At 38.4% G+C, this 24,029-nt stretch overlaps 1 protein-coding gene across 2 annotated transcripts in view; it reads left to right on the top strand.

Annotated features, from left to right (window-relative positions):
* Positions 1–24,029, top strand: part of PPP4R3B (protein phosphatase 4 regulatory subunit 3B) — a 53,488-nt gene that overhangs the window by 26,942 nt on the left and 2,517 nt on the right. For both annotated transcript variants that reach the window (XM_081943093.1, XM_081943094.1), the window contains exons 9-15: positions 3,616–3,718; positions 5,147–5,185; positions 6,081–6,239; positions 10,660–10,829; positions 16,968–17,107; positions 18,395–18,579; positions 22,889–23,091. In XM_081943093.1, coding sequence (XP_081799219.1) covers positions 3,616–3,718; positions 5,147–5,185; positions 6,081–6,239; positions 10,660–10,829; positions 16,968–17,107; positions 18,395–18,579; positions 22,889–23,091 — 999 coding nt within the window. The remainder of the gene's footprint in view (positions 1–3,615; positions 3,719–5,146; positions 5,186–6,080; positions 6,240–10,659; positions 10,830–16,967; positions 17,108–18,394; positions 18,580–22,888; positions 23,092–24,029) is intronic.

The raw sequence follows: 24,029 nt of genomic DNA, 5'->3' as shown, positions 1-24,029 counted from the left end.
CCGCCCCCTATCATCGGGCGTATCCCCAGCAGGGTGAGCGGTCTCAGGACCGTCAGTCCTTTCGAGACAGAGGTCGCCAGCAGCCCTTCTCCAAGCGGCCATTTCGGGGGGGCTCCGGCTCCCGACCCTTTAGGAGGTATAAATGACCATCACAGGTCAGCTCCCATAGGAGGGCGGTTGCAGTTGTTCCACGCCAAATGGGAGCAGACCACGTCGGACCAGTGGGTTCTTCAAACGGTCCGCATGGGTCTCACTTTAGAATTCTGGTCCCCCCCTCCCCGCCACTTCATCCGGTGTCCAGTTCCCTCAGGGTTAGTCAAAAGATCCCTCATGGAACAGGAGATAAGGCACCTCAAGGAGATCAGGGCCATAGAACCTGTCCCAGCAGGCCAGGAAGGAAGAGGGTTTTACTCCATCCTGTTTCTGGTCCCCAAAAACTCAGGAGGGTGGAGGGGGATATTAGATCTAAAGAGGTTCAATCACCACGTGACATATCGCAGGTTCAAGATGCAGTCCCTCCAGTCCATCTTGGGGTGCATCAGGCCAGGCAATATACTAACGTCCATAGACCTCAAAGAGGCCTACCTCCACATCCCTATCCGCAAAGCCCACCGCAAGTTCCTGAGGTTCTCTTACGCAGGCCTCCATTACCAGTACCGGGCAATGCCATTCGGCCTGTCATCGGCGCCCAGGACATTCACAAAGGTTCTCGCATCCGTGGCGGCTTTTCTACGGTCACGTCCGGTCAGACTCCACTGTTACCTAGACGATGTTCTCATTCTGTCATCATCACATCAACAAGCTGTCAGCGACCTAGAACACACCATGCAGGCGCTCCGGGACCACGGGTTCACCATCAACCTGGAAAAAAGTCATCTCGTTCCCACGACCAGACTGAAGCATCTAGGGGCCGTCATCGACACCACCTCGTGCACGGGTGGCCAGCCTTCGGGAGATGGTCGTTCAGGTGCAGCAGTCACGTCTAGTCAAGGTGGTTCAGCTCTCACAGCTCCTCGGCAAGATGATCTCGTGCCTGTCAATCGTGCCTTGGGCGAGACTTCACTCCCGTCCCCTACAGTGGCTCCTGCTTCCATATCAAAGAACAAACGAAAGCAGCTCAACAAGACTGATTCCAGTTCCAGCAGAGGTACGTCGCTCTCTAAAGTGGTGGTTGTCTCCGGCCCTGTTAAAGGGGTCGCCATTCAAGGAGCCAGTCAGGCTCACCATCACAACGGATGCCAGCCTGTTCGGTTGGGGGGCCCACTGTCACAACCAGCTCGCACAGGGCAGGTGGTCCCCTTCCGAAGCCGCTCACAGCATCAACTGGCTGGAGCTGAGGGCAGTCAGGCTTGCGCTGAAGCGCTTCCAGAGCACCGTTCAGGGCCACCACGTGCGCATCATGACAGACAATGTCGCCACCAAGGCGCACATCAATCGACGGGGGAACGCGCTCCAGATCCCTGATGAAGGAGGCGGAGCTCTTGGGTCGATGGGCGGAGAGGTATCTCCTTTCTCTTCAGGCGGAGCACATCTCGGGCACGAGCAACACCCAGGCGGACTGGCTGAGCAGATCCACAGTTGACCACTCGGAGTGGCGTCTACATCCGCTGCTGTTCCAGCAACTGTCCCAGAGGTTCGGCCTCCCGCTGGTGGACCTGTTCGCCACCGCGGCCAACGCGCATCTTCCGCGGTTCTTCACAAGGTTCCATGACCCGAGGGCGGAAGGAGTCAACGCGCTGCACGGCCCGTGGCCGAAAGGTCTGCTTTACGCTTTTCCCCCGCTACCTCTTCTTCCCAGAGTCATCAGGAAGATCCTAGCAGAGGAGGCGGAGGTGCTGCTGGTAGCACCGTACTGGCCCAGGAGAACCTGGTTTGCAGACTTGGTGAGTCTTTCGATCACACCACCGTGGCGGATTCCTCCACAGGACATCTCTCTCAGCCAGGGGGCCCTTCAACATCCAGAACCCCAGTGGCTGCAGCTGACCGTCTGGCACTTGAGAGGGATCTCCTAAGCAGAGGCAAGTTGTCAGACAAGGTGATTGGCACCATCCAAGCGTCACGACGGCAGTCCACGACGCGCATCTACGACGCCACTCGGAAATCCTTCGCCAGCTGGTGCACGGCTCATGGTACGTCTGCGCCCCTTGCTTCGGTTCCTGTCATCCTGGACTTCCTGCAGGAAGGTTTGGACAAGGGCCTGGCACCTAACACCCTGAGGCGCCAGGCGGCAGCCCTGTCAACCATCCTCTCAGTTGAGGGCTACGCATCTCTTGGCCGGAATCCGATCATCCGCAGTTTCCTCAGGGGAGCGACCAACCTGAGACCCCCAGTGGTCCACAGATACCCATCTTGGGATCTCAATGTAGTGTTGCGGTCCCTCATCGGGCCCCCGTTTGAGCCCATTAAGACGGCCAGTCTCAGACACCTCACATTCAAGACGGTTTTTCTGGTCGCTATCACGTCTGCTCGTCGCATATCGGAACTGGCTGCCTTGTCAGTCAGAGAGGACTTGTGTCTCATTCGTAACGACAGAGTAATCCTGAGGCTGGACCCTTCCTTCATTCCGAAGGTCAATTCCTGGTTTCATCGGGCGCAGGAGGTGGTCCTTCCGGATTTTTGCCCGCATCCTCGGCACCCGAGGGAAAAGCGCTGGCACATGCTGGATGTGTGCAGGACTATTCGCAGATACATCAAGCGCACGGCCAGTTTTCGGAAATCCGAATCTCTATTCGTCTCCTTTCAACCAGCTTCTCAAGGCAAGAAGGTCTCTTCATCTACCATCGGCGGATGGCTGCGAGCCTGCATTGCGCTTGCCCACGTTTTACAGTCTGTTCCTGTGCCTCGCAATATCACAGCACATTCGACTAGAAGCGCCGCCACCACAGCTGCCTGGTCTACACAGGCACCGATTGAAGAGATCTGCAAGGCGGCCACCTGGACTTCTCTGTCTCCATTTGTCCGAAATTACAAACTGGACAGTTTTGCATCGGCGGAAGGGGCCTTTGGGAGGCGTGTTCTTCAGGGCATCCATACCAGCGGAGCGACCCTGATGGCTAAGCCTTCCCGCCCTAGTGACAGTTAGCTTGGGCATGTCCCTTCTTTGGACTCTCCAGAGCAGCGCCCTGGAAAATGACCATTGTCTTACCTGAAGGGTCCTTTTCAGGGCGCTGCAACGGAGAGTCCACCCCGCCCTGGGGTCTATTCTCCGCTGGTGTTTGTGAAGTCACAGTGTTGTTTGTTGTTTCTGTTATTGTTGTTGGACTATTTTTGACTTGTTCCATATTAGACTTCCAGTCTAAGTTTCAGCGCGCAACTGTTCCACGTCTTCATTGAATAAATCTGAGGAGAGTCGGCACCAGAGGCGTGGCTTAAAGTTTTCAATTCAGTTCTGGGCAGATTGGCTGTGTTTAACCCTTCTTTGGACTCTCCGTTGCAGCGCCCTGAAAAGGACCCTTCAGGTAAGACAATGGTCAATCTCATATCAGAAAATGGGAACACCAAAATGATACTTAGATTGAAAATAGACATTGAGTAAAATGACTGATTCTATTTGTGAACTTCATAACTTCAAATATTTTTACAGTATTGTTAATATATTACATATTTATGTTCCAGAAAACTGAGAAAAGTGAATTTCTAAATTTTTTCTACAATCATTGCATGCACGTCCTCACTGCTCCACTTCTGGCAAATACATCAGAAGATAAAACTGACAAAGGTAAAAATATTTCTTGCTCTCTTTTGTTATTTTTATCTATAATTTATTTTATCTATAAACCCATAAAAACGTATCATTTCAGTTATGATGTCACCAAAAGTCTACTAAGAGATATCAGATATAATAACGTATTTATTTTAAGCTTGATTAAATAATCCAACTTTATATTCCTTTATTTGTAAGAATCCTGGTCTTTACTCCATTCAAATAATGTCCTGTAATTTCATTTGTTTTCATTTGTTATTTCTCTCTTCTCGCAAAATTCTTCAACGCTTTAACAAGCCTCTTTTGTAAATCCAATACAGGAAAATTATCCTGACTTTGTTTTCAGGTTTGGGGTGAATGCATTAATGGGTGCCCTCATTTGATTTGATTATTTTAGTCCAGGCTGCCTGTAAGGTTGTATGCCTCTAACTTTTTTTATTGTTTTGCATTTCTATTTTTAAGCTGCTCAGAAGTCTGTGGGAGTGGCAGCTATGATAAATTTTAACAGTAACAACAACATATAAAAGAGTTTTTTAATTCAGTAACTGCCAGGTGTGAAAGACAAAGACCATACATGAAATTCCAATTATAGGAATTTCTGATTTATTGCTCATGCCTATGCACAGGAATATTCTCAACTAATGACTAGTACCTGCTAGAAGTTCACAGTGCGTTGGACATAGTACATTTGTGGCTACATAGGGATTCTTGGCTGATCTCTCTTTTGACCCCGATCCCAGGCTGTGCCACTCCTTCTACAATAACATCTTTATTGAGTTATATTGCACATATACTGATTAGAAACCAGCTCCTTGCTATTTTATGTGAGGCTGTAGTCGAATTCTATGGGTGGACTGTAATATTGTAATGTCTGGGATGATAAATGAGCATCTTCTAGTATGTTTGGAAATTTAAAGTTTCCAGCCATGACATTTGCTAGATTGCAAACCTAAGGGTGAAACAGTTTGAATTCCCACAGTGAGGGACTGGATTGTCAAATATCAGAACTGGCAGAAATGGCAAAATTGACTTATTTCGCTAGGGAGAAAAGAATTTCCTTTTTAAAAAAAAACTGAAAAAACATAACATGATGATTTGTGGATTTAATGATTGAAAAAGATGAAAATTAAACAAGGGGCTGAGAGAATTTCTCGAATAGTTAAGAAGGAAGATGGATAATGGATTTATTAATATCTGATGAAAAAAATCATCTACTAAAACATCTACTTTAGTTTCTTTAGCTTTTTTTGTTTTTCTTTGCATAATTTTGATTTCTTCCTTCTCTTTTTTCTTTAGTAGATTTGTTTCTTGCCTATAAAGGAAATCTAATTAAAAAGAAAAAAAGTTTCCAGCTCTGAAATGAGTTATATTTCTTAACTAAAATACTTTTTCTGTACCATAGATACTAAGTAGGGAACTTACACATTTGTGTTTTTTTTTAAGATGCTGTAGTTGCAAACAAGAATAATACCATTTGCCCAGGTAGGTGAAAATTATTGTGCGTAATATATGTAGTCTTTAAATTACTTAAAATGATATGCAAGATTATGTTATACAATACAATAGCAGAGTTGGAAGGGACCTTGGAGGTCTTCTAGTCCAACCCCCTGCCTAGGCGAGACCCTATACCATTTCAGACAAATTATTATTATTATTATTATTATTATTATTATTATTATTATTATTATTATTATTATTATCAGACAAATGGCTATCCAACATCTTCTTAAAGACTTCCAGTGTTGGGGCATTCACAACTTCTGGAGGCAAGCTGTTCCACTGATTGTTTTAACTGTCAGGAAATTTCTCCTCAGTTCTAAAATTTAGATTGATATCTCCTGTTTCTCCTGGTTTGGGAAGGAAAAAAGTAACTCAAAGTGCAATTTTCATATTATGTTTCAGCTGACATGTAGGAGAAATTAACGACTGTGCTCTACCTTTAAGCAAAATCATTGTTGGTGTTTTAAATTTTAAGAATATATTTGCTTTCTACCATTTTTCCTGTTATGATCTCCCTAGAATACAGTAACAGAATAGTAGTTTGTCAGGATGGAGTAAATATTCTGTTACAGATCCATAGATAGATTTATTTCCCTTGAAAATTATCAGAACCTAAGAATTACAGAATCTGTAATTGGTACAGGGAATAATAATTATCTATGCTTGACAACTTCTTAATTATGATGGCAATCTGTTTTTAAAAATGGTATTTTTAGAATCCCTGCTTGTGCATTAAGAATCTGTTTTAAGTTAGTGACTTATTTAGCTTTCTGTTTGCATTACAAAATCCCTGACTTCCATTAGAAGCCATATTTCAGGAGTAATATTTGTGTAATTCTTCATAGGATTGTCTGTGTCCGTTTTGTTTATTTTGCAGATAACTATCAGACAGCACAGCTGCTTGCTTTAATTTTGGAGCTGCTTACTTTTTGTGTGGAACATCACACTTATCACATCAAAAACTATATTATGAACAAGGACTTGCTGAGAAGAGTTTTAGTCTTGATGAATTCAAAACACACGTTTTTGGCACTGTGTAAGTAGCAGCAAAGTTTTCTCTTAAAGATACATTTTATTTTTATTTAATAAATTTATATGCCACCTGTCTCACTGTCAAATGACTCTGTGTGGTGCTGCACGTTGAACTAGTTCAAAACTATCCTGAACAGATGAATAGAGAAATACTATTGAGAATAATTTAAAAAATGTTTGAGCAAGGACCTGGTAAATCTCAATAATTAAGGTGGGATAATTGCCTGTTTATAGTCTTGCCATTATCATGATCTATAGAATCAGCAAAAAATGTGCAAAATAAGAGAAAGCAGACACTTATAAACCAAAATTAAATATATCTCACTACATAATAGAATTGAGGGGAGGTTGCATATCATTTATTTTTCCTTTATTCAGCAATCCAAAATCTAGTAAAATTCCACTAACTTGAATATGTTTTAAGACAGGGGTGTCACGTGACCTATCAGGATTTTTTTCCCCCTTCGCTAAACCGGGCGTGGACGTGGCCAGCATGTGTCGCATCCAGCCCGCATGCCATGAGTTTGTAGCCCTGTTTTAAGACATCAAGTCACTTTTCTAAATTTTCTCATTCCCAAGATAAATTCACATCCTCATGTGAATCAAAATTTCAGAACATGATATTGGGGATAAACTAAATACTCCTAGTTTGTACCTTGGTTTGGCCCAGGTTTTAAGATGTGCTATTTTAGTTCCTTCTGCAAGTGTTTCAGGAAGTATTTTGGGGTCTCATTAGTCCAGTGTGGATAAAACCTTACTTATAAAGACAGTAGATTCACAACTGAGTAAGTCTTCTTGTATTCAAAGTTGTAATGCTTAATAAAATTGACAGAAGAACTTGAAACTTTTGATCAGTTTTCTTCTCTTCTTGTGGCTTGTTCAGGACAATTGCAGGGTGCCTTCTGTTCCATGTGTCAATTTTCAAAACGACTCTGGTTGAGGCCTTTTTTAAATTTTGTTTCTCAGTTGCCACACAGATGGGGGAAGGATAGAGATTTGGAATGCTATTCTAGGAGGTGCTAGTCATAACACAGGCAGAGGCTGGTAGAGCCAAGGTCATCTCAACAAGTACTGCACAAGAAAGGAGGGGAGTGCCTGAAGAGCTTGCCATTTACCAATTGAGCAACATGATCTGTGACACTTCAGGGGTGGGAATCATTTGCTCTTTAATTATACTGAACCACAGTAAATATTTAGAGTTGGCTTCACATTTGAACATGCCAGTATGATGTACCCAATAAAGAGAATCTTTGAGAAGAATTCCAGTCTCAGAGTTCTGACTTGGTTGGGATCATTACTTGGAACCATGACACCATGTATATGAAGAAATAATGCAGCTGAAGTGAGCCATAAATTGTATTTGGTCTTAATAAATGTCATCATATTATCAGTCACAAATTAATAAATTATATTTCCAATGAAATTGATCACATAATATAATATGCCTATCCTCTCCATATATATAATTAAAAAGAATAGTAAAAATCTAAATCCCTTTATATCTTGTTATGAAAATTAAACATTGCCACCACCACCCCAAATGTTTCCTAATCCCCACTAGATGGGCAGTGAGAAGAAGTGAGCAAAGGAAACAAAGAAGCTGACACTGTGAAATTTCAAAATGGAAATTAAAAAGAAAAATCCAGATACTGGTTTTATTTGTTTACATCAGGGATCCTCACACTTTTTGTACAGGGGGGCGATTCACACTGTTGGAGGGCCGGACTGGCTGGGTGGGCCTGGCTAGGTGGTCATGTGACATGGTGGGCATGGCTAGGTAGACTTGTGCCTGGGTGGGCATAGCCAACTTGATTGGTCTCACCCTTAGGAAATTTCTCCTTAGGCCAACTCACAATAAAATAGCACTGTTCCAATATTTAGAATAGAATAGAATAGAATAGAATAGAATAGAATAGAATAGAATAGAATAACAGAGTTGGAAAGGACCTTGGAGGTCTTCTAGTCCAACCCCCTGCTTAGGCAGGAAACCCTATACCACTTCAGACAAATGATTGTCCAATCTCTTCTTAAAAATTTCCAGTGTTGGAGTAATTACAACTTCTGGAGGCAAGTTGTTCCACTGATTAATTGTTCTGTCAGGAAATTTGAGGGGCTCCTACAAAAATGAGGGAGTCAACCTATTTTCCAAAGCACCAAAAGGCACAAAAAGAAACAACAGATGGAAACTAACCACAGGGAGAAGCAACCTAGGACTAAGGAGAAATTTCCTAATCAACCAGTGCAATAGCATGCCTTCATATGTTGTAGGTGCTCCATCACTAGAGAATTTCAAAAAGAGTGAGAGACGTACACCCCAAAAGGACAGTGCCAGGCACCACTAAAACAATGCAGAAAACTTTAAACAGCCATTCCCCTTTAAAAAAAGTCAACCCCAAAGCAAATGCAGCAGCTGAAAGGGAAACTAAGAGCAGTTGCTCAAGCTAATTGAAAGCCTGGCTTTGCTGCCAAAAGCCATTAACCCTTCAAACTCTTATTATTCTATGTTCTGAATTGGGTGCTTCACAGCAGAAGCAATACAGCTGGCTGGCGACCACACATGCACTAAATTCACGGCCTGCATCATTGTCCCCTCCTGTACCAAACAAGAAGTAGCCAACACTGCAGCAGCTATAAAAGGTCTTGGGAAACTCCAAGTTAGCTGATCACAGAAGTGTTACTTAATACTCTTTATAATGAAAATGTTTATAATCTTGTCCTTTTTCCTGAAGGGGTTAATCCCATCCCTACGTGGGTGATTGATGGGTTTACCTGCCCTAATCCTGTCAGTTTCTGTTGTTTATTGATTTGATTCAGCTTATATTGGCTACATTCCAACTGCAACTGTTAAGTGAAGCTATTAACTGAAGGGAGAGAGAGGAAAAAAACCCTCTCTTGTACTTTATCTTTAACCGGTTCTCCGAACTGCATAAGCAATTAACTAATGGTTCAGGTGAACCGGTGAGAACTGTTGAATCCTACCTGTGGTATATATCCACACATGAATATCTACCAAAATTGTTCAGCAACCAATTTGGTGGATCTACTTTATATATGGGAAGATTCAAAGCAGTGGGTGAAGAGACCTGGAGACATGCCCCCCACCCTCCCACTTTTAAAGCATTACTTTAAAAGCAGCCCCTTCCCTACTCACCCACCAGCCCTGAATCACATGGCCGTGAAAAACATCTGAAAGGGTATTTTTAAAGTGTTTTAAAGACTTTTAAAACACGACTTTACAAGGTGGCAGCTGCTTTTCATCCCACCACTCCACAGGCTGGATATTTTGCATTGGCGGGCTGTATCCGGCCCGCGGACCATAGTTTGAGGATGCCTGATTTACATCTTCAGTGGTTCTGTACTGCTGGCTCCAGAAAGATTCCCAGGGCTTGATAAGAAAGCTGTAGTTTAAACATATCTTGAACACAAAACTTAGCATTCCACAATCAGCCCTCTTGCCCTTTCATTAACTAAATGATTATGCTTGTACTTTTTAAATGCTTTCACATTTCAGTGATACTGTAACTTCTCTTGGTTAGATCCATGGGGTTAATGCAGTGCTTCTCAAATAGTGGGGCGCGCCCCCCAGGGTGGGCGCGAGGCTCCATAAAGGGAGGCTCGTTCGACCTCGTTACGCTCTGAGCATAACTTCTTCTCCGCCTTCCAAACTTCAAAACTCGGCTGCCGAGTCTTCCAGCAGTGGCTGCTCTAGGAGTGCGCTCTATGGTTGTGGGCTGGCTGCTGGACAGAGAGTCTTTTGGATATAGAGTCTTCCAGACAGAGAGTCTTCCAGCAGCCAGCCCACAACCATAAAGCACCCTCCTAGAGCCACCGCTGCTGGAAGACTCAGCAGCCGAGTTTTGGAGTTTGGAAGCCAGAGAACTTTGTCCTTGAAAGTGGTAATGTCTTTCTATCAGAGCATATGTAACTATTTGAACAAAACTGAAAGTTCATTCTTTTCCCTTTGTTTTATATTTACAATCCTAAGCGTATTCAAGTTCCACTTTTTAGGCCTTATCAAAACAGTGCTAAACTAACTACGCTTGGACACAAAGCTATAGTAATTCTGCAAAGAGCAATCATCTATAGTTTTCTTTTTTTATTCTCTTATATGTTAATAAGGATACAGTGTTATGCAGAGGTGTACTTATAACAATTTTATAGACAAATGATACTATTTACAGTTGCGCAGGCGGGGGGGGCGAAATGTTTTCTTCTTCCTAGGGGGGGCATGACAGAAAATAATTGAGAAGCACTGGGTTAATGTATTTATAGACTCCTTTTTAAATGCCTAAAATTCTTGTGCAACTTTTTTGCTGCTCTTCTTTGAAGTAGAATAACATTTAATGTTTAATGTAAAGTGCAAAGAAAGTGAGAAAAGACATAGGAAAGACAAGAAATATACTTTAAATATGTTAATGTTATAGGTGCCCTTCGTTTTCTGAGGAGGATAATTGGCCTAAAAGATGAATTTTATAACCGTTATATTACCAAAGGAAACTTATTTGAACCAGTCATAAATGCTCTTCTCGATAATGGAACTAGGTATAATCTCTTGAATTCAGCAGTCATTGAACTTTTTGAATTCATCAGAGTGGTAAGTTTTATGTGTATTTTTCAACTTTATCTTTCAAACATATTGTTTTAGGCATAGAAATATCTCAAGACTTTAATTATAAAACCACAATAGAAAAAAAAGGCAGCAATATCAAAGGGCCTCTTTTCCATAAGGCTACTATTATAAGATGAACACAAGATGAAAGGACCTTAGTCTTGGTCTATTGCTTATACTTCCTGACCCTTTATCTGTTAGAGCCAAATAGTTACAACTGTATCCATATTATTACGGACACCCTTCTCCAGTACATTAAAGCAAGTTCTATGGCATTCACTAGCTTTAAAAACTAGAGTGCGTAAAATGCTAGCATCTTTTTTCAGTTATATAGAAGCCTGGGAAGAAAAGATTATGTACTTTAATAAATTACAAAGAGGTACTGAGCTCATCGACTTGTGAGTTCAGAATCATCTTCAGTAAGAGTAAATGAAAATTCTCTTTTTGTTACCAAAGTTTTCAGTTAAAACCCTCATCCTTTTGGGCACCAGCGACCGGTTTCCATGAACCAGAAGGAGCTTGGTTTTCCATATTGCCTGTATCCCGCAAATAGGGCTTTACTTCTTTGTGGCCTGGTTTCTGGGATGCCATGGCCCTGTGCTAGATCCAAATTAGAATAAATAATGAACACATAGCATTAAACGTAGATAGTGCTGGAAACTGGAGAAGTTTGATGCCAGGTGAGCTTTTTCGGGGGGGGGGGTGTCGGATGGTAAGGTTAAAACTAGAGTATAAATCCTGCTCTGCACTAAGTACTGAAGTTGATTATATAAATTTTCCCAAATGAGTGTTATTGTTTAAAAATGGTCCTAATTCCAATAGTAAGGTAACTAATGACTAATTTTATTCTAGCATTGATATCAGTACTTCCTCAGAGAGCTCTAATATTGAACAGAATTATTGCCTGGAGAATCACAGCGTTTAAGGCAGCGTTTTAACTCAGTTTCAATAATACTTGAACAGAACAAAATAATAAAGTTGGAATGGGCTCAGTCATTTTTTCTCAAGTCTAAACATATGCTGCTTCTTCAATCTCTCAACACAGAATTTCATTTCAGGCCCTCTTATTATCCTTGTCGCAATCTCTGAATCTGTTGCAATTTCTCTGTATCCTTCTTAAAGTTTTGTCCACAGAACTGAATGTAATGCTTGAGGTTGGAACTAGTCAAGGCAAAATAAAGTAGAATGCTTCTTGTGAATTGGAAATTACACTGATTCATCTTAAAATTCCTTTTATCTTTTTTGAAATTACATCATTCTGCTTGCTCGTATTCAACTGGCAATCAATTATAATTCTAAGAATTATGAAGTCAGATGTTCTCTCCCATTTCTTGTGATTTGATTTCCTAAATTAAAAAAATATTACTTCTGGTACCTTTTCACATTACTTTAAATCCATTGCTGTAACATATCAAAATTATTTTAAATTTTATTTCTGACATTGAGTATATTATCACAATTTTGTATCATCTGCAAATTTGATGACCCTTCTCTTTACCTATTCAACAAATCATTAATAAAAATACTGAAGATTGGAAGATCAATCTTTATGGAATCCCATTTGATCCTGTGCTCAGTTTTGATTAAGAATATAGGTAATCCTTGTCTTACGAAAGTTCATTTAGTGACTGTTCAGTTACATCATCACTGAAAAAAGGAGCTTATGACCATTTTTCACACTTAGGGCCGTTGCAGCATCCCCATGGTCATGAGATCAAAATTCAGACACTTGGCAACTGACATTCATGTTGCAGTGTCCTGGGATCATGTGATTAATTTTTGTGACCTGATAAGCAAAGTCAATGGGTATATCAGATTCACTTAACAACCGTGTAACTAATTTAACAACTGCAATGATTTACTTAAGATTACCTGTACTCTTTATTATGTTTTTGAGTCAAGTATGTATCATGTCACTAAAATGCATTCTATGCATTCTAATTGGCATATCATAGATTACTTTGTCAGGTAGTTTGTTGAAGTCAAGACACATTAAATTTAGAGCCTTTTCAGGTCATTGTGGCATAGTAAGCTCTATATAACTCCATTCTGACTTCTATAATCAATACTTCATTTTTAAAGTGCGTACAAATCAATCTATCTGTAATCTTCTTAAAATATTCCAAAACACTTCTATCAGACTGATCCTACATTGTTGATCTTTCCCTTTCTGAGGACATTTCTTTTCCTCCACTCATCTAGAAATCAACTAGCTTTCCAGGATTTTTCTAAGATAGTATATAAGGATTCTGATAGACCATTAGCTAGTTCCATCAATATTATAAGAGACAAATCTGATCCTGTACATTTAAAACTCATTCAAAGTAAAAATGTATTTATTCCCTGACCATGTCTCTATTAATCTCAGTTCTTCTCTTTCATCTTGCTTTTTACAATATCCTGGTGGAATAAATGCTCTTTTAGTTGAGAATATTGAACCAAAATAGGATTTGAATAGCTTTGTCTTTTTGTTGTTATTGTTGCTACTTATCATTTTTCCATCTTTGTGGAACAACTAGTATCCTTATGTCTTATTTTTTTAATCCTTTTATTCTGAGCATATCTAATGAAACCTTTTTAAAAATTGTTCTTGTCATTGTGTGCTAGTGCTTGTTTTTCTGACTTCAGCTATTCTGTTCTGGATACTGTCTATAATCTTCCTGTAGCAACTGATCCTCTTAATTTTCTGTAGGGATCTTTTTGTTTTCACATCTTTACTACCTTTTTTATGTAGTCATATTAATTTTTTCTGCCTTATTGCATTTTCTCCTCCTTAAAATTATTTGAATTGTGCTTTTGTTATATGTTTCTTTAGGAACTCTTGATTTGTCTTGAACTTCTTTGCCCATTATCTGCTTCTATCACAGTAACCTAATTGTAATTGCTCAGAATTCATTAAATGTGTTGTTTTAAGTTTAAGGTACACATTTAACTATACTCAATTTCTCTAAAATTCTAAAACTTCATCATTATATGGTTCATGTTCCCCAGTGTTCCAGATAACTTCCCTTCCTCATTGTCTTCCAAATTGATTAACCGCAACTGTAGTAGCTCTTATAAGATATTATAAAATAGTTCTTGTGTCTCCTCTGCCCTCTAAAGGAGAAATTGTCAGCAAGAGAAATTGGGAATTACCTAGAAGGACCATTCTTGGCACAATTTGTCACCCAATAGATATCAAAATAATTAAAGTCTCCATCACTGTGCCTCTTTGAGGGGTTTGCAGTTTGGTTTTGGAGTTCATTCATTCATTCAGTTTGTATGGCTCTTCATCTCAGCAGGTTATTCTGAGTCAAGAGTGGGCAATTAATTTTTCCAAGGGGCCACATGAGAAATTGGGACTGTTGTGGAGGACTACCATTGCCCCACCTTCCCACACTGATGTGTCATCTCCTGTTGGTGCCCTAATGCCCCTGCTACCGCCACCCCAACTCTGATTCTTCGCCTTCCACTGCCAACACCCCAACACCCCACCTCTGACACCATTGGCCAAACAGGGACAGCCAAAGGGCCATACATGGGCCACGGGCCATACAATGCCCAGGTCTGCTCACAGCAGTGAACAAGATTTAAATAAAATTGCAACAATTGCAATTAAAATACATAACCAAGAAAATATAAAATATAACAAATTAACCAAGGAATTGATGCCTGTAGAGAGCCAGGTCTTTAGGGCCTTACAAAGGCCAACAGGGTCAGATTATTCTTATCTCTGGAGGGAGAATATTTCTTAAGAGTGGGCTCTATGGTAGAAAAGCCTTATCTTCTTGAACTGATGGGACCCAAAGCATCCCCATCCTGCCCCAGGTGAGCAACAGTCCCACTTTTTACGATACCCTTGTCTTTTTCTGAAATCCTTTCCTCAGTATTTTATTTCTTACCATCATAGTATTCATTTTAAAGCATTCCCAGCCAACGGCTCTTGTGACCTAGTACAGTTTAACCAGTCCTTTTGAAGTGCAGCTAGTGTGGTATCAATAGTCCATCATCTAGATAATTTAGATTATCTAGACCAAGTGTGTTTAATTGATGCCATTATGAGTTATTGATTTGTAGTCTTTTTCTTTCTGGTCCATTTCCATGATTAGAAGGGAAGAAAAGAATGCCACCTGAGCTCCCAAAGTCTTGAATTGCTTTCTACACCTTTTCAAAGTCTCTAATAATACATATTGAGTTATTCTTTGCATTGTAATTTGTCTCCTGAAGCAGGGAAATATGATTGTAAATGGATATGAGCATGTTGGAATTAGTCTCTCAAAGATCAAGAGTTCTTTGCTCTTGTCAGATAACATGGCTCACAAGCAGCATGTGTTTGCTTTCAGTCTGTTACAGTAATACAATACAATACAATACAATACAATAGTAGAGTTGGAAGGGATCTTGGAGGTCTTCTAGTCCAACCCTCTGCCTAGGCAGGAAACCCTATACCGTTTCAGACAAATAGCTATCCAACATCTTCTTAAAGACTTCCAGTGTTGGGGCATTCACAACTTCTGGAGGCAAGATGTTCCACTGATTAATTGTTCTAATTGTCAGGAAATTTCTCCTCAGTTCTAAGTTGCTTCTCTCCTTGATTAGTTTCCACCCATTGCTTCTTGTTCTACCCTCAGGTGCCTTGGAGAATAGTTTGACTCCCTCTTCTTTGTGGCAACCCCTGAGATATTGGAACACTAATGAATCACTATCATGACTCTCTGTCTTGTAGGTTGATATTTTCTTTGCCTTCCTCTTTGAGCTTGATTTAGAGGAAAACATTCTTAGGGACTTCCCCTTAAACTCCATAAAACAAACACCTACGACTACTCCCACTGTGCTTACTCAGTGAGCTAAAAACTGCTTCAGAACTGCTCCTGTTTCTTCCCTGCTATGCATCTAAACTTTTTCTCCCCTGTGATTCAAATGCAACCTTTCTTAGAAACATGTTCTTGTTTAATAGGAAAAGTAATTTCAGTTAATAATTTAGTGATTTAGAGCTTAAGGCACCAGGTTAGAAACCAGGAGACTGAGTTCTGGCTTTACCTTAGGCATGAAAGCTGGATGGGTGGTTTTGGGCCTGTCACTCTCTCTCAGATCAAGCTGGTTGGTCAATTTTTATCCAATGAATCGACACAAAGTTGGTATGAAATTAATAGACGCTGCCCTTGTGGGAAAACATTAGGAAGGGGGAAATATATACATAAAAATTAAAGAATATAGTTCTGAAAATTATTTTGTTCCCATGAATACCAGCAGTGTTCTCTATGTGCTCCACATCATTTTTCATGCAATTGCACAAACTGCATGCAACTGGGCAAGACATAGTTAATTTATTCTATGTGTAAATAGAGCTTTAGGTAAAATTTCATTGTATTTATATGTTGTGTTCTCCCCCCCCCCCTCGGAGATAATTTAAAATTTATAATAATCTGAATTTAATTCCCACTTTTTAAATAAAGATGTATGTAACTATTAAATAAAACTATTAAAGATTTTGGATTTGATTTAAATATGTGTGTTTGCATATGTATAAAAAAATAAGTTTTATAGAACATTAGAACTTATTGTTTTTTCATCCCAGAATCTCCACATAGTCTACAGTATCTGCAAGAAAGCCAAACTCTCACTGATGCTAGGAACAAAATCTTTGCAGGACCATTTATACCATAAGACTACTTACAAGGGAGAGATAGTGGAGGTCCCATAGAGATACCACTTTCATGAGGTCAAAGACATCTTGAGATTCTCCTTTATCTTCCTTATTTTTGGACAGTAATCCACTTGCTATGTTTCCATCTTCTGTGTAGTAGGTTAAAAATAAACGTGATGTAGTAGAGGAAAATTATCCTAAAGACATGCTCTTGACTCTTCTCTTCCATTGTAGGAGAAACATTTGTACAATGATCTCAGAATTCCTGTCTACAAAGTGTTCTGTATATTCAAATTACCTATTGTCTCAGCTCACTAATATAGGAAACATGAATCACTTAGACTTCCTATGTAGTCCTATTCTTCAAGAGAGAGGTTGAAAAAAAAGCATTGTCTTTTGCCGTTATAAATTACTGTAATTTCAATGAGAGCTTCATATTGATGTTTCTTATCTTTTTTAGCTGAGTAGCACTAAACTTTTATTTTGTATTAATGCAGGAAGATATCAAATCACTTACTGCCCATATCGTTGAAAACTTTTATAAGGCACTTGAATCTATTGAATATGTTCAAACATTCAAAGGCTTGAAGACAAAATATGAGCAGGAGAAAGACAGACAGAGCCAGAAACTGAACAGGTACACTTTAAAACTAAAATCTGAAACCCAGTACTAGATAGTCTATCTTGCAGATTTCCTGAGCCATTATTGTTTGTTCCATTAATATTGTGATAAGCACCTTTCATATAGGTACTCTATCCTATTTAGCAGTGCAATTTTTAATTATCTCAGGAATTTCTATATATAATCCGTATCTGTCTCCAGTCCTTGTTTTAGAGATATTCTAATGCTTAGGATTTTGTTCTTAGTTAATTTGAAATATATATTTCAAAATTTCTAAACAAAAAAAAAATTCAGATTCATGCTATCAGGGAGGATGTTGTGGTTTATTCTTAGTTGGGTTCTGTTTTATGACTTTCAATATTGCCCTGAGAGATGAACAGCTAAATTATTGAATGGTTCCCAGATATTAATTTTCCCCAGTCATATTAAGAATTGCATTTTGAAAACAACTTTGGGAAAGCTTCTAGGGGCTCTAGTCCAGCCTTTACAGCTTACAAATAGCCTTGGTGTGTTTGCATCCCCAATTCAGGTTAAGATATTGTAGAAGATGGAGTGATAAATAAAACAAAAGGGAATAGATATTAACTGTACCACCAAGCATGTCAGTGCAAAACTAATAGCAATGAATTTTGTTCATTGGCGCATTAGGATATTCTTAAAGAGGACATTTGCTTACATAGCTTTGTGTTCCAACCCATCAGAATATACACCTTTGTGTGCATTTGACTTTTATTTGTATTAAGAAGTTACTTTCTATATTTCCATAGAATCTGTCCTAAGCCATATTATTAGCTTCTTTGGGACTTAGATAGTTCAGTATTTTAGATAGTAAAGCATATTTTTTGAGAAACATACTTTGACAATATTTTAAGAGCATAATTTTGTTTATTATTCTCATCAACTATGAACTAATCAAAATAAATCAGGATCTGTCATTCTAGAAAGAGAATGACTAGAAAAGATAGCAGAAAGAGAATTTAACAGATCTTGAAATCTTTCCATAATAAAGATAAAATATATTAGGACTTGATTTATTAAATCCAGATTATGTTTAGTACAAAAAATGTGTGTATGCTTCACCTGGCCTTTAGGCTTGGAAGGAAACTCATGAAACCCCATGTATTGACCTCAACTTATTAAGAGAAGCCTAAATAATAGCAACATTAATAAAAACATAAACTCTCAAAACTATTTACTAGTAATCTTTCAAAACCATAACAAACATATGTAATGTGTATTTATCAGCCTTTCTTGCATCACATTATCCAATTGTAAAGGGGTATTTTTTAAAATGTTTTACAGCGTCCCGTCTATACTGCGTAGCAATAGGTTTCGTAGAGATGCTAGAACTTTGGAGGAAGATGAAGAAATGTGGTTCAATGAAGATGAGGAGGAAGAAGGTGAAGCAATTGTACCACCTGTGGAGAAATCCAAGTCTGAGGATGATTTTCCAGAAAGTTATGAGAAGTTTATGGAAACAAAAAAAGGTATTGTCTTCTATTTTGTAGCACATGATATTTCTGTGTGACTTACAAGCAGTCCTTGACTTATGACCACAATTGGAAATAGAGTTTCCCTCATAAATCGTTCAGTCATAACTCGTTAGGTGATTTTATGACAGTTTTTAGGGTTATCATTAAGCAAATCCAGCTTCCCCAATCGGAATCTTTCCTAAAAATCACAAAACGAAACACAAATCATGGTTACATGAATGTAGGATGCTGCAGCCGGTCATACGTTCAAGCCAGTTATCAAGAACTTGAATTGTGATCCTGTGACTGTGGTGGTGGTGCAATAGTTGTCAGTGTAAATATAGGTCAAAAGTTACTTTTTGATGCTATTGTAACTTTGAACTGTTGTTAAACAATCATAAGTCAAGGACTATCTGCATCTTACAGTAGAATTTTTAAAATCTTCTAAATGGAGCTGACAGCCAGTTTAGTGCAGTGATTAAGCCTAAGCTAGAAACCAGGAGACAATGAGTTCTAGCCCCACTTTAGGAAAAAGGCCAGTTGGGTGCTCTTGAGCCAGTCACTCTCTGTCAGCTCTAGGAAAGTAGTAATGTCAAACCATTTCTGAAAATCTTGCCAAGAAAACTGCAGCAACTAGGAGTCAATGCTGACTTGAAAGCACAAAAAATAAACAAAGCAGTGGAGCTTCCAAGTCTTTTCATACACGATCGCTGTAGATGACATGAAGACAACCCATTCTATTCAGTCTTGTTAAGAGGGCAAATATTACTGGGAGGTGATCATTAAGAATTTCAGGCTTGAGAGTATAGTTCATGAACAGCTTTAAATATGACATTCAACAATTTGATTTGAGGTCAAAAGTAATTTATAATCTCAAAACAGAGGTGTTATATGGGAACCTTGGTGTGCACCAATATATTTACTCAGGCTGCTGCACTCTGGACCAGCACTACTTTTCAGATAATCTTCAAAGCTAGTCTCATGTGAAAAGTATTACAGTAATCCATCAAGAAGTAACAAGGACATGAGTGACAATAATTCTTCTGTTCAAGGAAAACTCATAGTTGGTACAAAGGATACGTATGAATCTTGGACATCAAATTTTGACCACATTCTTCTTGGGAGAAGATCTCATTCAGAACTAAAGATGGTATCTCTCTAGAAACAACAAACCCTTCAAATCCAGAGGCACAGAAATTTAATATTTAAATTAAATTAAATTTCTGAGATTGAGTGTAATCCTGTTCTGATTCAAGCACCACTTTGTGTATTTGACTCAGGATCAAGTTATAGAGATGTTGATCCTGTCAAGCAGCTTCATATAGCTGTTAAAGAATTGGATAAATTATTGAAACTAAAACCATCCCTTCAGGAAGGAAGTAATATGATAAAGTATAACTCCCTTGCAATGTTATCCCCTTTTGTTGCTAAGTATCAAGTTTGCCAGGTATTCAAATCCAAAGACCACCACCTTTTGAGTCATCTTAAGGCAATAATTAAGGAGTTAAAGTATTCACCTAAGGTAGCTAGTCTACTGGCTAAAGAAAAATAACTGTATGTCATGGCCAGCTGGGCATCTGAACTGGTGCTTTATATATCAAATATTGACGTATTTGTCTATGCTCAGATAAGAAGTTAGATCCTAAATAGACAGTCTTACTTCTAATAATAAAGGTTATTTGATGCCAAAATAGGTTATATTAGGGATAGAATCCAAAAAACTGAAGATCAGATGTAAAATGAGGCCTATTTTTTCATCCTTAAAGTTGTGACTCCACTAATCATGAAATACTTTTTTGGGCATTCAGTCCACACTAAGTATCTTTAATATTAAATAAGTTCAATAAAACAATAATATATTTCTCCTTTCAACTCTGCTTAGAGGTTTCGATAGATCTTCTCAATTTTTCAACCATTTCATTTTTCATTATTGTTCTTACATTATTACTACTATTGAATAACAGCATTAGGAAAGGACTTGGAGGTCATCTAGTCCAACTCCCTGCTCAATCAGGAAATCTTATAACATTTCAGACACATGGTCGTTCAATCTTTTCTTAAAATCTTCAGTATTAGAGCATCCGCAGCTTCTGGAAGCAAGTCGTTCCACCGATTAATAATTCTAACTATTAGGAAATTACTCCTTAGTTCTAGGTTGCTTCTCTCCTTGATTAGTTTACATGCAATGCTTTTGGTCCTGCCTTTGGGTGCTTTGGAGAATAGGTTGAGTCATTTTCTGTGTGGCAACCCCTTAGATATTGAAACACTGCTATCATGTCACCCCTATTTCTTCTTTTCATTAAACTAGACATACCCAATTCTTGTATGTTTATCCTTCATCTAATCATCTTTGTTGCTCCTGTTTGAACTCTTTCCTAGAGTCTCAACATTGAATTCATTTCCCATCCTGTTACCTGAGAATATTCAAACAATTATATCCCTTGTTCTGAAGGAAGAGAGTTTTTTGCTTCTTGTTTAGTAAAGTTTACCGAATCCACTGGTGGGGAGAAATTGGAAATTTCTTTTATTGATATTTCACTAATTTCTTTTATTGATATAGACATAGTTTTTTTGCTTCTCTAGCAGATTCCTAATGAATATGTCAGTGGACTTCATTAAAGTCTACTCTTATTATTTATTTTATTTCATTTATTTGCCACCCATTTCGAAGCAACTCTGGGTAGCTTACAGCATAAAAACATTAAAATCATCAGACATTTACTGGAAAGGCTATTATACAGAGAGTGCTTTATTTCATGAACTGCCTAATTTCGGTACAAGTACTTCTTTCCATCTTTATCACTGTTTTTCCTTTTTACCAGATACTTGATACCGCTTAGCATAAATCTGTTTATCTTAGCTACTGAGTAATGGCCTGTTTTCTTCTTAGTTGTATTACTTCCATTTCCTTTTATTCTCTTTATCCATCTTGGGCAATTCTTTCTCTGAATTATAATGAAAAAAAAAACTAATTTAATGCATTTCAAGGACTTCAGAAATGTGGGAGGGATCCAGATTAGTTTCTGTCCTCTTGACAGAACAAAGTCTTTGCTAACAATAGTGGGTGATACAGTCTCAAAGGTACTCATTTCCATTGTTTCAATTCTGAAGAAGGCTGAAGCTTTAATGTTTTTCCCATTTGCAAGTTAAAGTTGTGCTTTCTGTAATATTGGTTCCTCCTCTTTTGTCACATTTAAGATGTTTGTTTTGTAGTGGATGGGCTTCTTTTTTTAAGTTCCTTTATATTGCATTAATTATTAATGGATTGATGGAATAGCATTCAGACAAAGCTGCATGGGTTTTAGTGTCTTCATGCAATTTTCTGTTCCATGTCTAGTAAGACATTCTCAAAAGCATTTTCTATTATTTATCTTGTGAAACTCTTTGGATTAATCTACCTTATTTATTCTTATGAAAGGATAAGTATCTTTGACCACATAATGCATTTCTTTCCATAATCAATAGACCTCAGTCACTAGTTGATTCTGTTAGTTTTCTCCAGTTCCTTTTGTCACTTAGAAATGTTACACCTTGGATGTTTGAGAATCCATTGCATTTTATTTGACTGGGAAAAATAGATAAAAATATACAAATAAAAAACCTGTTTTTTATACAACCCAATTTCCTAATATGGTGTCTTAATTACTGTGAAGCTACGCTATGAAAGTGATTTGTCTACAACCACCAGTTTGTATGTATACATGTATGTACGTATCTGTTCATTCATACCGCACAAACTTGTTTCCTTTGCAAACTCATTTTAGTGAAAACTAATTGCCAGACCTTTTGGGTGTTCATAGTTGGCTGGGCATTCAGTGACAACAAACATGAAAGTAGTTGCCTTTCTAGTGGTAATGTTTGGCTATGGAACCTGGATACTGAAAAAGATTAAAAGGAAAAGACAACATAAAGTAATAGAAATGGTTAGTAACAAACAGCAATTTCAAGGAGAATCAGTCAACCACTCCTGGGCCAAATAAAAGTTGACTGCTTCCTTTATTGGTGATCAGCAATGCATAACTCACATATTTTGAATAAATGATGTCAATTGATGATTAACCAGGAAGAAAAATGACTACAACGTGCAGGGCAAGGTTAAGGAAAATAGAGAAATCAGAGGAAACCACCAATAGAGAATGGTGGTTTCATCATATCAGGAGTCATGTTCTGGTTTTATCTGAAAAGTTCTAAGCATGTAGCTAGATAAAATGCCCCCTTTCCACCTTTGCTAATATGCTATTTTGTTAAGAAAACAACGAACAGATTGAATTAATGGATTTCATTTATCTCAATGACTACTATAAATAAACATTTTTTCTTTTAGCAAAAGAAAGTGAAGACAAAGAAAATCTCCCCAAAAGGACTTCCACAGGTGGCTTCAAATTTACATTTTCCCATTCTACCAGTGCAACTAATGGAGCAAATAGTACAAATAATAAATCTGTTGCAGCTCAAACATCACCAGCAAGTTCAAATGGTTCTTCTTCCAAGAATGCCAATTTGACTACAGCAGTCACAGCCACAAAGGTGAGTTAAACTTGTGATATGGAGCTTTGTAGTTTAAAATTGTTAGTGATATGATAAGGACAATTACTGTAAACATCCATATATAACATTTTAAGAATCCAGAGTGGGAATTGCATGAATTCAGAGTGCATGAAGTAAAGATGCATATCTTTTGTCAGTAGTATTCTATTAGAATGTAATATTGTCTTGCAGCCTGTACTGTTTTCAGCAGTCAGATTAGGTTTAACATTTGATTTGTGTCCTGGATTTATGAGCCCATGAATTGAAATGATTTTCATAGTATGTTCCCCTAGGCATTTGGATAGTATAGTTAGGCAAGCTCTGCTAAATAGTGTTATCTATTTTAAGTGGGGTTTATGCTTATAGCCACCAGCATTATGGTTGGTTGGTTAAATTATTTTTAACCCTTCTACATTGCCAGTATCATTTCTGTGAGATAGGCAGCCTTGTAAATGTTTAAATAAATTCATACTGTTTTTATTCGTAGTCATTTATAAAGTCTGGCAAGTTTAGGTAAGCTGTAATACATAGATAATGTTAATATTATCTGTGTCACTTAAAATTATTATTTGGGAGGTTAAATGTTTAATAAACTCAATGTACTATATTGAAGCCATGAAATGGCTACTTTGCCATATTGATATTGATAGTTATTAGGGTTCTAATGCTGGATTTTGTATATGCAGGAGAGTTCGAATTCATAGGTGCTACTGTTACATTTACATTGTTTAAATTGTCCTAGTTTGAATAGAGACAGCCTTAGACATGGTAACCAGAATTGTAAATGAACATGTTGCCCTGCTGCATGAGAGTAAGATCATCTATACTGTATTAGTTAGCCACAACAACCAGGATCTTAGTATTTTGCCCCAGTATTTTCTATCATGGCAATTTCATTTAGCGATCATAGCTGCTAGTCTCTGATCTCTTCTTGAAAA

This window comes from Natrix helvetica (assembly GCF_964273705.1).
Source record: "Natrix helvetica genome assembly, chromosome: 2".
Classification (NCBI taxonomy): Eukaryota; Metazoa; Chordata; class Lepidosauria; order Squamata; family Natricidae; genus Natrix; species Natrix helvetica.
The sequence above is the reverse complement of the archived record's forward strand: the minus strand, read 5'-3'. Positions and strand labels throughout refer to the sequence as shown.